A 17135-nucleotide genomic window follows, 5' to 3' on the forward strand; every position below is an offset into this window, starting at 1 on the left:
TTTCCCAATATGTACCCTAGCTATATATGCTCCTAAGACATTTTCACAGTACCATATATTTCCCTGTTTTACCTACCAAACAGACAAAACCACATTTTCCCCATTTTGAACTCCATTACTAGTCCTTTGCCCTCTCACTTCATCTATAAATATCCCCCTTGTAGCCTCCTTATGTTGCATTTCATTGTCCGTTTTGATGTACATGTGGCATATAAAGCTAATCTTTTAAATCTAATCTTTAAAAATAAGGTTTGTCTTTCAGCCAATGCCAAAAATAACTGTGGGAGCAAGTTGGCTCTTTTTATTCCAACATTGTAACAGATGATCGGTGCTGTATGACCCTATGACTTAATTTCAAAGTATTTTGACATGACCTGGCACACTGTGAGAGTGTGATATATATGCAAGCTCATTAGAGTCAAGGAGAGGTACAGCATGAAACAGGGCCATCCAACTCATTGAGTCCATGCTGACCATCAACTACCCATTCACACTAATCCTACATTAACGGCTTCCACAAGCCGGCTAAACCAGGTGAGGGTAGCCGACGGGTCTCAAACCCTCGGTGAGATAGGGAGTTGTCTGTCCCAGCATGTGAAGACAGACTCCGGCGGATTGAGCGGACGAGACCAATGGAAGGTCCAACAGTCAAGGGGGCGGTCTCTGCAAGCGTCGTGGAACATGTAGAGCAGGACAAGACACAGAAGATGTCCTGGTCATCCACTGCGCCTAGTCCCATCTCCAGCCGTCTTGCCACTGGACATAGATGGGAATTGGGAAGAGAGAGTGAGGCTGACGCTGCGCAACTCTCCCTCACTTAAATCCAAATCACGCGCTAGTCTCGACATCATCATTATGGTGTCGAGGTCCTCATCGACGTCAACGATGGATGAACAACATCATTAACCCCCTCTCCAGTTTCTACCACTCACCTATGTGTCAGGGCCAATCTACAGCGGCCAGTTACACTACCAGCTTTGGGATGAGGGAGGAAGGCGGATCACCTGGTGGAAACCAGATAGTTCACTGGGAGAGCTTGCAGACTCCACACAGACAGAAGCTGAGGTCAGGATTGAACCCGGGTCTCTGGTGCTGCGAGGTGGCGGCTCTTCTTGCTGTGCCACTGAGCCTCCCAAACGTGTATTCTGGCCTCAGGTGGGTATAATCTATGCCAGCGGTCCCCAACCACCGGGCTGCAGAGCAATGTGCTACCAAGTCAGCTGCACCTTTCCTCATTCCCTGTCACGCACTGTTGAACTTGAACATAGGGTTGCCAACTGCCCCATATTTGCAGGGACATCCTGTATATTGGGCTAAATTGGTTTGTCCCATATTCCCCCGCTAAGGTAGAGCGTTCCCATGAAACCTTCCGTGCCGAAATGGCGTGAAGCGAAGAAGCAATTACCATTAATTTATATGGGAAAAATTTTTGAGCGTTCCCAAACCCAAAAAAAACCTAGCAAATCATACCAAATAACACATAAAACCAAAAATAAATAATGCTAACATATAGTAAAAGCAGGAATGATATGATAAATACACAGCCTGTAACCATATAATAATTACAGCACAGAACCAGGCCATCTCGGCCCTTCTAGTCTGTGCTGAACGCTTACTCTCACCTAGTCCCACCAACCTGCACTCAGCCCATAACCCTCCATTCCTTTCCTGTTCATATGGCTATCCAATTTAACTTTAAATGACAATATCGAACCTGCCTCAACCACTTCTGCTGGAAGCTCATTCCACACAGCTACCACTCTCTGAGTAAAGAAGTTCCCCCTCATGTTACCCCTAAACTTTTGCCCTTTAACTCTCAACTCATGTCCTTTTGTTTGAATCTCCCCTACTCTCAATGGAAAAAGCCTATCCACGTCAACTCTATCTATCCCCCTCATAATTTTAAATACCTCTATCAAGTCCCCCCTCAACCTATATAAAGTAGAAATAATGTATGTATAGTATAATCGGGAAGATGAAGGCAAAACTGATTTGTGGGGGGAAAAATCGGCACATACACGCATGCACACACAGGTGCCCGCGCAAGGCTTCGTGGTCATGGTAGTCTTTCCTCGGATTTGACTGCTACTTTTGTTCATTATTTGGGAGTGAGAAAGTTGGCAACCCTAACTGTAAAAGACATGTTGAAGTGAGTTTAACCCTAATTGAACACCACCCCCCCCCGCCCCCCCGGTCAGCTGGTCTGCAAGAATATTGTCAATATTAAACTGGTCTGCGGAGCAAAAAAGGTTGGGGACCCCTGATCTATGCCACTTTAAAGTTGTTGTGCTTAATAATCTTCACTCAACTGATGAGACTTGGCAAAAGACAATGCTACAATCGTGAGTTTTCTCGCCTTTTGCATAATTAATAGCAGCCAGCATTCATCAGTCAATTGCCAAGACCTTTGGGAGTCCTGAGGGTGGGAAAAGGCCCTCTGCATAAATTTCCAGTTCAGTTTTCTCTTCCCTGTTGAGAAAAGTGCCTTGTCATGGGTTGGCTTGACTTCCGTCAGAAGCTCCATGTGTGTGGAATAGCAGATCATCTCCACTGCTTCTTCACGTGGTGACTTTTCACCAACTTGCTGTATCATCCAGCCACTCGTTAATCTATTTATGTCCTTGCAATACCAGTGGAAGGATAAGGTATCAGGAAGAATGGTTTAATTTTGTAAAAGGCACACTTCTTTTTCTCTAAAGCAATATCTGCCTCGAATATTTCTACCTTGACTTACATTGTTATTTAGAAACCCAAAACTTGTTAGACAATTGATTCCAAGACACTTTGAAGTGTAAGTACTTTTATGTTGAGGATGCTGCCACAATGCATCAAATGGCCTTTTTGTGGTCAGTGAGTTCCCACAACCTGGCACTATCCCATTGGCTGACAGCTCCAAGGACCTGTGTTCATTCCTTTTGTGTGTGGAATCATAGACACGTTCAGGACAGGAATAGGCCCTTTCAGTTCACCTCTTCAAAGAAAATTTATTATTGAAGTATGTATATGTCACTATATACTACTCTGAGATTCATTTTCTTACAGGCATTCATGGAGAGATACAATAAAATCAATGAAAAACTACACACAAAACCGAACAACTGTGCAAAAGACTACAAATACAGCAAAAATAACAAATAATATTAATTAAATAGAGTACTGTGCAAAAGTCTTAGGCACATATACACGGCTAGGCTGCCTAAAACCTTTACACAGGGCTGTATTTGCCGACATGGAACAGAGAGCAAGTTTATAAATCTGGCGGGAGCAAAGGATGAGGGTGGAGGCGATGAGGTGTGTGGGACAGGTGGCGGAGAAGTAGTGCCAGGGTGGGGGTGGTGCAAGTCATTTGGTTCCAAGCAATTCATTTATTGGTCATTACAAAAGGTCTCTCTGGTGCTTTCCGTGCTCTCCTTTCTCCCTGCCCTCTTTCCACTCTCAGTCCACAATTGAGACCCATATCAGAATCAGGTTTATCATCACTCACATATAGAAATATAGAAATCCACAGCACATTACAGGCCCTTCGGCCCACAATGTTGTGCCGACCATGTAACCTACTCTAGAGACTGCCTAGAATTTCCCTACTGCATAGCCCTCTATTTTCCTAAGCTCCATATACCTCTCTAAGAGTCTCTTAAAAGACCGTATTGTATGCACCTCCACCACCGTCGCTGGTAGTGCGTTCCACACACCCACCACTCTCTGTGTGAAGAACCTACCTCTGACATCACCCTTGTACCTACTTCCAAGCACCTTAAAACTATTCCCCCTCGTGTTAGCCATTTCAGCCCTGGGAAGAAGCCTCTGGCTGTCCACACGATCAATGCCTCTCATCATCTTATACACCTCTCATCTGTCATAGGTCATATCCATCACCTTTCATATGTCATTTTTTTTTGCGGCAGCAGTACAGTGCAATACATAAAGTTACTGCAGTACTGTAGTAAAGAAAGTCTTAGCATGTACATATATAGCTGGGGTGCCTGTGACTTGCACAGTACTGTATATGTGACAAATTAAATTTAAACCTATCGTACATTATTACTGTCACATGTCCTGGGGTACAGTGAAAAGCTTTGTTTTGCATGCCATCTATAGAGATCATTTCTAAGTACAAGTACGTCAAGGTAGTACGGGGAAAAACAATCACAGAATGCAGAGTCATTGAAGGTGTGGAATGCAGGACTTGAAACTCTGGAAAAGTAGTTTATGGTTATCACATGTACTGAGGTACAGCGATAAAATTTAGTTTTGCATGCCATGCATACGGATCATTTCACCAAACCAGTGCATTGAGGTCGTACCAAGTGCAGAGTTCAAATTTGTTATCAAAGTATGTAAACCCTGTGCAACCTTGAGACTCACCTTATTGCAGGCACTCGCAGAACAAAGAAACACAACAGAACCCACGAAAAACCACACACAGCACGGACAGCTACACATCCAAAGTGCAAGAGGGAACAAATCACACAAAAAGCAAGATAAAAATCAACAAATAACACGTGGAGCACGGACGGCAGAGTCCCTGAAAGTGGGTCTGCCGCGGTGGACTCAGTTCAGCGCTGAGGCGTGCGAAGCTGGTCCAGTGGCCCGATAGCCGCAGGGCGACAACTACTCCTAAACCTGGTCATCGCCGTCTGAATGCTTAGTGCCTCGGTGGCACATGGGGCCTCTCCCAAACCTGGTGGCGTGGATGTAAAGTTTACAGACGAAGTGCCGTGCAGTCAGACCATAAGATTGAAAGGCTGCGACGAGATCATAGTCATAGTCATAGTCATACTTTATTGATCCTGGGGGAAATTGGTTTTCGTTACAGTTGCACCATAAACAATTAAATAAATTGTGAGGTCAAGGGCAAATTTTTAACATACAAGGGGTCAATTCAAGAGTCTAATAACAGCAAACTAGAAGCTGAGCTTGAACCCGTGTTTTTTCCCGCCCTTGTACCTTTGCGTGGGAGTTGATAGTTCTGTGTGTCGATTATCCCACTGCTGCTGGTGGAAATGTGCTGTGCATGAACTGGCTGCTGCCTTTCCCACATTACAGCAGTGACTGCAGTCAGCAAAGAGGCTGGAAAGGGCTGAGTTTTCATTTCAACAAGCGGCTCGGTCCCTTCCTGAGAAACACCAGTTGTTACTCCAACAACCCAGCAGTTTACATGACTAAATTAGGGGGATTTATTGAATTTAGTTCTACAGCTAGGCATGGCAGGCTTTGAATAGAGTGTCTGTGTTGCATGTCTAGGGTCATAACCACAGGCTACTGTGTCGCCAAACAAAGTGAACTGTGGTTTGGAATGGAAACCTTGCTGATGAGGCATTGCTATTTTGGTACAAGTTACGGTGAGTTTACATGGAACTACTTACGTTCGTTTGAAAGGTACTTCAATGACTGCGCTGTCAAGGAAAGTTAAACATGATTCAGGATATACTCCAAGTCACTAGGCAACATTTTAATCCTGCTAAATTAATACAAATGAACCATAAATCATTAATTGCAGTACTCATTTATACTGTATATATAAATTACAGTGAATATATATATTGCATAACTTATATAAATATTTGTAAATTGCAATAAGAAATCCTGTAATATGTATATAACTGAAAGGATGTGGAAAGGATACTTCCGATTGTGGGAGAGTCTAGGGCCAGAGGGCACAGCCTCAGAATAGAGGGATGACCATTTTCGAACAAAGATCAGGAAAAAATCCTTTAGCCAGAGGGGAGAATTTATTGCCACAGACGGCTGTGGAGGCCAATTCATTGAGTAGATTTAAAGTGAAGTTTGATTAGTCAGGTCATCAAAGGTTATGGGAAGAAGACAGGAGAATGGGGTTGAGGGGGATGATGGAATGGCAGAGCAGATTTGATGGGCCTGATAGTTTAATTCTGTTCCTATGCCTTATGGTTTACCTATCAAAATTTTTTTTAGTTTAATGACCTTTCAGATGAAAAAGGATCAAGTGCTTTCCTGGAGCCTTTAAGAACCTTTCTGATCTCCTGGAGTTCAGAAGGAAATAATGTACAGAGAGACCTTGTAGATCGTATCCCATGATGGAGGAAGATGGTACTTGAAGATTGAGTTCTCAGACTAGGCAACAGTGATTTGTGCCCTCTTATATAAGAAAAATAGTGTGCACAGTGCACCATATGTAGTCTCATCAACAAATATCTCATTTTGGATGCTGTTGAGGGGGGTGACCTGACGGGGGACGGCCACGGTAACTGGGTCTCTGGCACTGTTGTGCAGGAGGGAAGGAGGGAGAAGAGAAATGCGGTAGTCATAGGGGATTCACGTAGTCAGAAGAACAGACAGGAGATTCTGTGAGCCTGATAGAGATACCCGCATAGTGTGTTGCCTCCCAGGTGCCAGGGTGCGGGATGTCTCGGCTCGGGTCCAGAATATTCTGAATGGAGAGGGCGAGCAGCCAGTTGTCTTGGTACATGTTGGTACCAGTGACATAGATAGGAAAAGGGAGGAGGTCCTGAAGAGAGATTTCTGGGAGTTAGGAAGGAAGCTGAGAAGCAGGACCTCCAGGGTAGTAATCTCAGAATTGCTACCTGTGCCACGTGCTAGCGAGGGCAAGAATAGCAGATCAGGCAGATGAGTGCGTGGCTGAGAGACTGGTGCAGGGGGCAGGGCTTCAGATTCTTGGATCATTGGGATCTCTTCTGGGGGAAGTATGACCTGCTCAAAAAGGACGGGTTACACCTGAACCCGAAGGGGACCAATATCCTGGTGGGAAGGTTTAATAGAGCTGTTAGGGAGGGTTTAAACTAATTTGGCAGGGGCATGGGAACCAGAATGATAGAGCGGAGGAGGGGGAAAACAGAAATAAATCTAAGATAGTGAGCCGTAATTGATGTCAGGAAGGACAGGCAGGGGATGAGGCAAATTTGTAGCCATTAGGATGAGTTGCAGTGCAATAAAGTTGCAGTGCAATCAAAGCAAAAAGTACCAAATACTGGACTTAAGGTGTTATACTTAAATGCACGCAGCATAATAAGGTGGATGATCTTGTCATACAGCTACAGATTGGCGGGTATGATATTGTGGCCATCACTGAGACCTGGCTAAAGGATGCATGTCTCTGGGAGCTGAACGTCCAAGGATACACGGTGTATCGGAAGGATAGGAAGGTAGGCAGAGGGGGAGGCGTGGCTTTATTGGTAAGAAATGATATCAAATCATTAGAAAGAGGTGATATAGGATTGGAAGGTGAAGAATCTTTATGGGTTGAGCTAAGAAATCGCAGGGGTAAAAGGACCCTGATGGCAGTTATATACAGGCCTCCTAACAGCTGGAGTGATGTGGACTACAAATTACAACAGGAAATAGAAAAGGGTTGTCAGAAGAGCAGTGCTATGATAATTGTGGGCGATTTTAACATGCGAGTGGATTGGGAAAATCAGGTTGGCACTGGATCTCAAGAGAGAATTTGTAGAATGTATACGAGATGGCTTTTTAGCACAGCTTGTTGTTGAGCCCACTAGAGGATCGTCTGTACTGGATTGGGTATTGTGTAATGAACTGGAGGTGATTAGAGAGATTGAGGTGAAGGAACCCTTAGGAGGCAGTGATCATAAGATGATTGAGTTCACTGTGAAATTTGAAAAAGAGAAGCCAAAATCCGATGTGTCGGTATTTCAGTGGAGTAAAGGAAATTACAGTGGCACGAGAGAGGAACTGGCCAAAGTTGACTGGAAAGGGACACTAGCGGGAAGGACGGCAGAGCAGCAGTGGCTGGAGTTTATGCGAGAGGTGAGGAAGGTGCAAGACAAATATATTCCAAAAAAGAAGAAATTTTCTAATGGAAAAAGGATGCAACCGTGGCTGACGAGAGAAGTCAAAGCCAAAGTTAAAGCAAAGGAGAGGGCATACAAGAAAGCAAAAATTTGTGGGAAGACAGAGGATTGGGAAGTTTTTAAAAGCTTGCAAAAGGAAACTAAGAAGGTCATTAAGAGGGAAAAGATGAACTATGAAAGGAAGCTAGCAAATAATATCAAAGAGGATACTAAAAGCTTTTTCAAGTATTTAAAAAGTAAATGACAGGTGAGAGTAGATATAGGACCGATAGAAAATGATGCTGGAGAAATTGTAATGGGACATAAGGAGATGGCAGAGGAACTGAACGAGTATTTTGCATCAGTCTTCACTGAGGAAGACATCACCAGTATACCGGACAGTCAAGGGTGTCAGTGCTCAATATGCCATTAAGCTGGAAAGACCGCAGAGGAGAATTATGAGGATGTTGCTGAGCGTCAAGGGATTAAGTTATGGAGAGAGGTTGGAGGTTTGTACATTATTCATTGGAGCCTGGGAAAATGAGGGCCGGTCTTTTGAATGTGTATAAAATCAAAGGGGCATGGATAGGGTGAATGCGCACAGTCTTTTTCTCAGGGTTGGGGAATCAAGAACGATACAGCACAGGTTTAAGGTGAGAGGAGAGAGGTTTAATAGGGACCTGAGAGGCAACCCTTTCACCCAGAGGGTGGTCAGTATATGAAGTGATCTGCCAGAGGAAGTGGCTGAGGCAGGTGCATTAACACCATTTGAAAGACACTTGGACAAGTTAATGGATAGGAAAGGTTTCGAGGAACATGGGCCAGACATGGGCAAATGGGAAGAGTTTAGATGGGAAACGAAAGAGACTTTGATGCTGAGATTTGCTGCAACAAATAGATGGAGGAAGCCAGTGGGTATATTTAAAGGGGGAGTTGATAAGTAGTTAATTAGTAAGGGTGTGGAAGGTTATGAGGAGAAAGGGGAACGGGCTGAGAGGAAAATAAACCGAATGACAGCTCAGACCTGGTTGTCTGAATGGTCTAATTCTGGTCCTAATCCTGTTTCTTATGGATTTGTCTAGATCAGGGGTTCCCATCTTTTTTATGTCATGGACCAATGCCATTAAGCAAGGGGTCCATGAACCCCAGGATGGGGAGCACTGGTCTAGATGAAGGGTCTCAATAAATGTTGAGCTTCTCCAGCTTTTGATGTGTACCTTCGATGGGAATCTTGGCCAATTCAGCCAACAGCCTATTTCCATACACTCTAGTTCTGACTCTTAAGTATTTGGGAGTACCGGCATTGGGATTAGTACTGGTTTACTGTTATTATGTGTACCGAGATACTATATACAACCATAAAGAGATGAATTTCAAAGTTTACATACTTTGATAATAAATGTGCTTTAAACTTTGATACAGTGAAAACAAATGTTTGTGCTATCCCTTCCAGATGGATTATTCCCTACGTAGATGGTGGCACAGTAGTGTAGCAGTTAGTTTAATGCTTTTACAGTGCCAGCAGCTCGGGTTCAATGCCCACTGTTGTCTGTAAGGAGTTTGTATATTCTCCCTGTGACCTCGTGGATTTCCTTTGGGTGCTTCAGTTTCCTCCCACAGAAGTTCAAAGTTCAAAGTAAATTTATTATCAAAGTACACATACTACCCTGAGAATAATTTTCTTGTGGGCATTCATAATAAATACAAAGAAACACTGTACACAAGAAGGATAGACAAACAATCAATGTGCAAAATACTATTTTATATATAACCATTGAGAACATGAGTTGTATAGTCCTTGAAAGTGACTCCATAGATTGTGGAATCAGTTTCGTATTGGGGTGAGTGAAGTTATCGATGTTGTTTCAGGAGCCTAATGCTTGAGCAACCTGAACAATCCCTTGACTACTTGCAATTAATTAAAGAAGAAACCTTAAGACAAAAATTTACAATTGAAGTAAGGAACAGATTTCAAAGTCTAGAAATAGAATCTGTTGAAGATGATAGCAATCATGTAGAAATGAAATTTAACTCTCTAAAGGATGCCTTGGTAGAATCAGCAAAGTCAGTGATTCCTAAAAAAGAAAAAAAGCACAAAGAATAAATGGATGACAGATGAAATCAAAAATCTAATGGAAGAAAGGAGACGGAAGGAAGCAAATCCTATAGAATATAAGCCCTTAGATAAAAAAGTTAAAAGCTTATGTCAAAAAGCCAAAGAAGAATGGTTAAACCAGGAGTGTGAGCAAATAGAAAGAATCCCTATTACTGATCCAAAAAGTCTACATCAACAAATCAAGAACATCACTGGTAAAAAGCTCCTCTGTTCTTCAGGTGAATGTTTGAAAGCAAAGGATGGTACCATTATCATGGAAAAAGATGAGATTATGAACAGATGGACTGAGTATATTCAGGAACTGTTTGAAGACAATCGAGTCGAAAAACCAGAAATTAAGAAAAACATTGAAGGTTCAAGTATTTTAAAATCTGAAGTTCGTAATGTAATAAATAAGATGAAGAAAGGAAAGGCAGCGGGTCCTGATGAATTAGTAATGGAACAAATTATTGCCCTTGAAGATTATGGAACTGAAGAACTTACTGATTTAATCAATGACATTTATGAGACTGGAATAATACCAGAAGAGATGAAAAAATCAGTACTTATTACTCTTCCTAAGAAACCTGGAGCAATAGAATGTGAATTACATAGGACCATAAGTTTAATGAGTCATATCACCAAGATACTTCTAAGAATTGTGACGACGAGAGCTAAAAGTAAGTTACAAGCTGAAATAGGTAAAGAACAATGTGGTTTTGTGAAAGACAAAGGTACAAGAAACACATTATTAGATTAGATTAGATTATGAGGACACACAGTCCTCTTTTATTGTCATTTAGTAATGCATGCATTAAGAAATGATACAATATTCCTCTGGTGTGATATCACAGAAACACAGGACAGCCCAAGACTGAAAAATTAACAAAAAACCACATAATTATAACATATAGTTACAACAGTGCAACAATACCATAACTTGATGAAGAACAGGCCATGGCACAGTAAAAAAGTTCAAAGTCTCTCGGAAGTCCCACATGTCATGCAGACGGGAGAAGGAAGAAAACTCTCCCTGCCACGCCCAACCACAGTCTGACTCTGAGTCGTCCGAAAACTTCGAGCTCTGATCAGCCCTCCAACACCGAGTACCGAGCACCATCTCTATCCGAACTCTTCAACCTCAGCCTCAATATTGATGTTAAGGATACTATTAGAACGAGCTATTCAAGTGCAAAAAGATTTGTTTGTTTGTTTTATCGACTACACAAAAGCATTTGATAAAGTGAAACACAATAAGTTATTTGAAATATTACAGAAAACTCGATCTAGATTTGAAAGACCTCCACCTAATCAGAAATCTGTACTGGGAACAAATTGCCACTGTAAGAATAGATGGAGAAGTGAGTCAGTTTATGAAAATCAAGAGAGGCGTTAGACAAGGGTGTGTTTTCTCCCCTGATTTATTTAATATGTACAGTGAAACAATATTACAAAAAATAAGAGACATCTTGGGAATCAAAGTTGGCGGTGAAAACATCAATAATTTCAGATATGCGGATGACACTATGTTAATTGCAAGTACGGAGGAAGAACTACAAAACTTAATTGATATAATTGTTGAAGAAAGTGCAAAAATGGGTCTAGATATCAATCGCAAAAAGACAGAATGTATGGTGATATCCAAAAAGAAGGAGAATCCTATCTGCAGGCTGAAAATAAACAGGGAAGACATAAAACAAGTACAGAACCTTTGCTACTTAGGAAGCTGGGTGACATCAGATGGCAGGTGCGACATGGACATCAAAAGAAGAATAGGGATGGCAAAGGACACCTTTACGAGAATGAAGAGTATACTGACCATTACTAAACTAGGCATGACAACCCGCCTCAGAGTACTGAAATGTTACGTCTATCCAGTTATGTTATATGGCTCAGAATGTTGGACAATATCTAGTAACATGAGGAAACAAATTGAAGCAGCAGAGATATGGTTTTTGAGGAGGATGCAAAGAATATCATGGACGAAACAAATATCTAACGAGGATGTCATGAACAGAGCAAACACAAAAAGAGAAATAATGCATGAGATCACGAAAAGGCAACGTAACTTCATTGGACATGTGCTTAGGACAGAGGAGTTAGAATGCATGGTAATTATGGGAAAGATTGAAGGGAAGAAAACAAGAGGAAGACAAAGACAAAGACAAATGATGATGGAGACAGCATCCAGAGAACTGGAAATGAATACCAATGAATTGATCCACTTGACCCGAAACAGGAGTGTGTGGGCCATGGCAGTCAAAGCTCAAACTGGGCACGGCACCTGATGATGATTAGATTAGATTAGATTATAAGGACACTCAGTCCTCATTTATTATCATTTAGTAATGCATGCATTAAAAAATGATACAACGTTCCTCCAGAATATCACAAGAAAACACAGGACAAACGAAAGACTAAAACTGACAAAACCACATAATTACAACATATAGTTACAACAGTGCAAAGTAATACCATAATTTGATAAAGAGCAGACCACGGGCACGGTAAAAAAAAGTCTCAAGTCTCAATAGACTCATCATCTCACGCAGGTGGCAGAAGGGAGGAACTCTACCTGCCACGAACTTCCAAGTGCTGCCAACTTGCTGATGCAGCACCATTGGAAGCACCCAAACGCAGCGGACTCTGAGTCTGTCCGAAAACTTCGAGCCTCTGACCAGCCCCTCCGACACAGCCTCTCCGAGCACCATCCTCTGCCGAGCGCTTCGACCCCACTCCGGCCACCGAGCAACAAGCAAAGCCGAGGACTCAGGGCCTTCTCCGGAGATTCTGGATCACACAGCAGCAGCGGCAGCGAAGCAGGCATTTCAGAAGTTTCACCAGATGTTCCTCCGTACTCTCACATCCGTCTCCATCAAATCAGGATTGTGCACGGCACCCTCCTTGACAAATAACAGACATCACCACCGGAGTGGCCGCTGCGAGCTGCGTCGCGCTGCCATCTTCTCTTCCCGATGATGAATGCTTGAGGGATAATAACTGTTCCAAAGGGTATAGGTTGGTTTGTAGGTTAATTGGTCACTTGGGTGTAATTGGGCAGCACAGGCTCGTTGAGCAGAAGGGCCTGTCACAGAATCAGAATCAGGTTTAATATTACTGGCCTATGTCGTGGAATTTGTTGCTATGCTGCAGCGGTACATTTTAATACGTAATAGTAAAAACTGCAAATATCAAGAAGTTAAATTAAAGGTGTAGTGCAGAAAGAGGAAAAAGAAGTAGTGAGGTAGTGTTCGTGGGTTCAATGTCCATTCAGAAAGCAGATGGGGAGAGGGGAAGAAGCTGCTCCTGAACCATTGAGTGTGTGCCTTCAGGCTCCCATACCTCCTCCGTGCTGCTGGCAATGTCCTGGGTAATGAGGGTCTTTAACGATGGATGCTGCCTGTTTGGGGCCTTGCTCTACGAAGATGTCCTGGATGCTGGGGAGGCTAGTACCCATGATGGAGCTGACTGAGTTCACAACTCTCTGCAGCTTAGTTTGATCCTGTGCAGTGCCCCCTCATACCAGACAATGACATAGCTAGTTGGAATGCTCTCCATGGTACATCTGTAGAACTTTGCGACATTCCTACATACATTTGTTGAGGTAGTAAGAAAGACAAACGATGCACAATATAGTTTTGGAAGTTTATTTATTTATTGAGATACAGTGAGGAATAGACCCTTCCAGCCCTTTGAGCCACGCTGCCCAGCAATCCCTTGATTTAACCTAGCCTAATCACAGAGACATTTACAATGACCAATTTCACCTACCAACTAGTACATCTTTGGACTGTGGGAGGAAACCAGAGCACCCGGAGGAAACCCACACAGTCACAGGGAGAAACTCTTTCCAAGCAGCACCCACATGGTCACAGGAGAAACTTCTTACAGGCAGTGTCGGGTATTGAACCTGGGTTGCTGGTGCTGTGAAGCGTTGCGCTAATCGCTACATTACCATAGTGTGTTGGCGTGAGACGTTAAGTTTTTAAATTGTGTTCATTGATCTGCTTAATGCATTCAAAAGCTTTTCTCTCTGTTGTTTCACCAGGCAAATGTTGGATTTCAGAGAGTGGTTTGTTGAACATCACTACGGTGACTTTTGAGGACCGAGGGAAGTACACGTGTGTGGCCTCAAACCCTTATGGGACCATCAACTACACGGTGACTCTGAGAGTCATCTTCACCTCAGGGGATATGGGCATTTACTACATGATTGTTTGCCTTGTGGCATTCACTATTGTGCTGATCTTGAACATCACCCGCCTGTGCATGATGAGTAGCCACCTCAAGAAGACTGAGAAAGCCATCAACGAGTTTTTCAGGACAGAGGGTGCAGAGAAGCTGCAGAAGGCGTTCGAGATTGCCAAACGGATCCCCATCATCACCTCGGCCAAAACCCTGGAGCTGGCGAAGGTCACCCAATTTAAGACGATGGAATTTGCCCGGTACATCGAGGAGCTTGCTAGAAGCGTGCCCCTCCCACCACTCATCATGAACTGCAAGATGTTTATGGAGGAAATAATGGAGGCCGTGGGCATGGATGAGCCAAGCCATATCTATGTGGGAGACGCGCCAGCCAGGCAGGAAGTCCAGGATGAGGTGTATACCGTACCAAACTCTTTAAAGCGTAGTAACTCATCGGCAGGGGACTCAGATGAGGCGTCCTTGCATGAACAGCCTCAGCAAATTGCAATTAAGGTATCGGTACACCCCTTGTCTAACGAAGACAGACAGTCCCAGCAAGGGACCAGCCACCATTCTGAGGAAGATGTCACCGAGTCAGAGGCAAAACTGGCTGCCCTCGACAAGACCCCTGAACCTGGGTCGACAGAAAATGTCAGCGACATTGTGCCAGCTGCTTCCGTGAAGAGCGATCATGTCACGGTGACTGTGATAGAAAACTGCAAGCTTGCCACACCGCCTGTGATTCGGAAACCCTCCCGGGTTTTGTATGAGAGCCATGTATAGTGGGCACAGACCTCATATACCCTTCTAGCTCTTAACATTAAAACATTACAAGACGATCATTGCAGAGGAGAAGCAAATGTAATACGGCATGTTTTAATTTACATTCTGTTGCCTCAGATTACTTTGGTCATTACTGACATCCCATCCGAATAGTTGATTTCTTTTGGAAAAACATTTTAATTTTTTTATTGGCAAAATCATGTAGCCATCCATCAATATTATTTTCAATGAAGCACCTCTAGGTAAATGTGTCACATAACATAACTATCTTTTGAACTATTTAATCCGATAATTTGAGTTCATTATTGCATTCTCAGTTGATCAGACTTAATATTAGGTTGTCACATCATGTGCTTCCTGCTGGAATGTAGACGGGCTGGTAGAAATTCAGTAAATGTTGAAGTAAATTACCAAATACAATAAATATTCATGCACAATAGTCTCACCTCTGTGATAAAGGTGGAGAAAACACCAGGTAAGTGCACAGGAGTATTGGAGGGTTGGTTTGCCGTATTGGTTTATTATTGTCACGTACTGAGATACGTGTGGGCACGTGGCCAAGTGGTTAAGGCATTGGACTAGCGACCTGAAGGTCGTGAGTTCGAGCCCCAGCCGAGGGATCGTGTGTTGTGTCCTTGAGCAAGGCACTTAATCACACATTGCTCTGCGATGACACTGGTGCCAAGCTGTATGGGTCCTAATGCCCTTCCCTTGGACAACATTGGTCTCGTGGAGAGGGGAGACTTGCAGCATGGGCAACTGCTGGTCTTCCATACAACCTTGCCCAGATTAAGCTGCAGAGTGAAGACTTTCCAGGTGCAGATCCATGGTTTTGCAAGACTAACGGATTTACTTTACTGAGATACAATGAAAAACTTTTGTCTGTCAACCAGGCAGATCATATTATACATAATTACACAAAGATAGTAAAAGAACAAAGTACAAGTGTAACTACTGCAGGAATGGTGCAGTTTCTACCCCGAACAGTGACAAGTCCTTTCCTCACCACAGATGCCGCCCGACCCCTGAGTTGTTACAGTAGATTGTTTATTACATATGAAGTAGATCACATTGTAGAGTCACAGAAACAGGCCCTTTGGCCCATCTACTCCATGCTGACCCAATCTTCTGCCTAGTCCCATTTTCCTGCACCTGGACCATATACCTCTGTACCCTTCCCATCCATGTAGAGTACTATGCAAAAGCCATAAGTGCAGGTATATAGCGTGGGCACCTCAGACCTTTGCACAGTACTGCATTTGTCAACATAGAGCGGACAGCGAGTTTGTAAATCTGGCGGGAGCAAAAGATGTTGGGAATGGTGAGGGTGGAGCACCACGGGAGACGCTAGACACTAGAATACTACAGCACAGTACAGGCCGTTCGGCCCTCGATGTTGTGCCGATCCATATATTCCTTAAAAAAAACGTACTAAACCCACACTACCTCGTAACCCTCTATTTTTCTTTCATCCATGTGCCTGTCCAAGAGGCTCTTAAATACCCCTATTGTTTGACCTTCCACCACCATCCCTGGCAAGTCATTCCGGGCATCCACAACCCTCTGTGTAAAAAACTTACCCCTGATGTGCCCCCTAAACTTCCCTCCCTTAACTTTGTACATATGCTCTCTGGTGTTTGCTGTTCGTCTCTGGTGTTTGCTGTTCGTACCCTGGGAAACAGGTACTGGCTATCCACCCTATCTATGCCTCTCATAATCTTGTAGTCCTCTATCAAGTCCCCTCTCATCCTTCTGTGCTCCAAAGAGAAAAGTCCCAGCTCTGCTAACCTTGCCTCGTAAGACTTGTTTTCCAATCCAGGCAACATCCTGGTAAATCTCCTCTGCACCCTCTCCATAGCTTCCACATCCTTCCTATAGTGAGGTGACCAGGAGGGGTGTGGGACAGGTGGCAGAGAAGGATGCCAGGGCCAGGAGATGAACATTAGAAAGTTTTTGACAAGAACAGACCTTTTGGCCCAACAAAGCTTGCCAAATTCCAATTCACATAGTGTGTTGAAGTAATTATCGAGGAGTTTAGATTTGAAAGTCTCTAAGGTAATACTGTCAACTACACAACTAGTTATTTTTTTCCATTTGTCCGCAACCCTCTGTGCAATGAAATGCTTCCTGATATTAGTCTGAAATCTCCCATTAATCAGTCTCTATCTAAGGCCCCATGTCCTTGATGATGGATTAATTCTGAAGTAGCAGCTGGCATCCACTTTACTTACAACCTTAATGATTTTGAACACTTCGATTATGTCTCCTCTTATTCTATGTCTGCT

General features: G+C 43.3%; 1 protein-coding gene across 5 annotated transcripts in view; it reads left to right on the forward strand.

The window, feature by feature from the left end:
* The window catches only part of LOC140197554 (microfibrillar-associated protein 3-like), a 59793-nt gene extending 44504 nt beyond the window's left edge, over positions 1-15289 (forward strand). For all 5 annotated transcript variants that reach the window (XM_072257650.1, XM_072257648.1, XM_072257649.1 and 2 more), the window contains one exon: positions 13931-15289. In XM_072257650.1, coding sequence (XP_072113751.1) covers positions 13931-14850 — 920 coding nt within the window. In that variant the 3' untranslated portion in view covers positions 14851-15289. The remainder of the gene's footprint in view (positions 1-13930) is intronic.
* Positions 15290-17135: the final 1846 nt, after the last annotated feature.

The sequence above is a fragment of the Mobula birostris genome, chromosome 5 (assembly GCF_030028105.1).
Source record: "Mobula birostris isolate sMobBir1 chromosome 5, sMobBir1.hap1, whole genome shotgun sequence".
NCBI lineage: Eukaryota > Metazoa > Chordata > Chondrichthyes > Myliobatiformes > Myliobatidae > Mobula > Mobula birostris.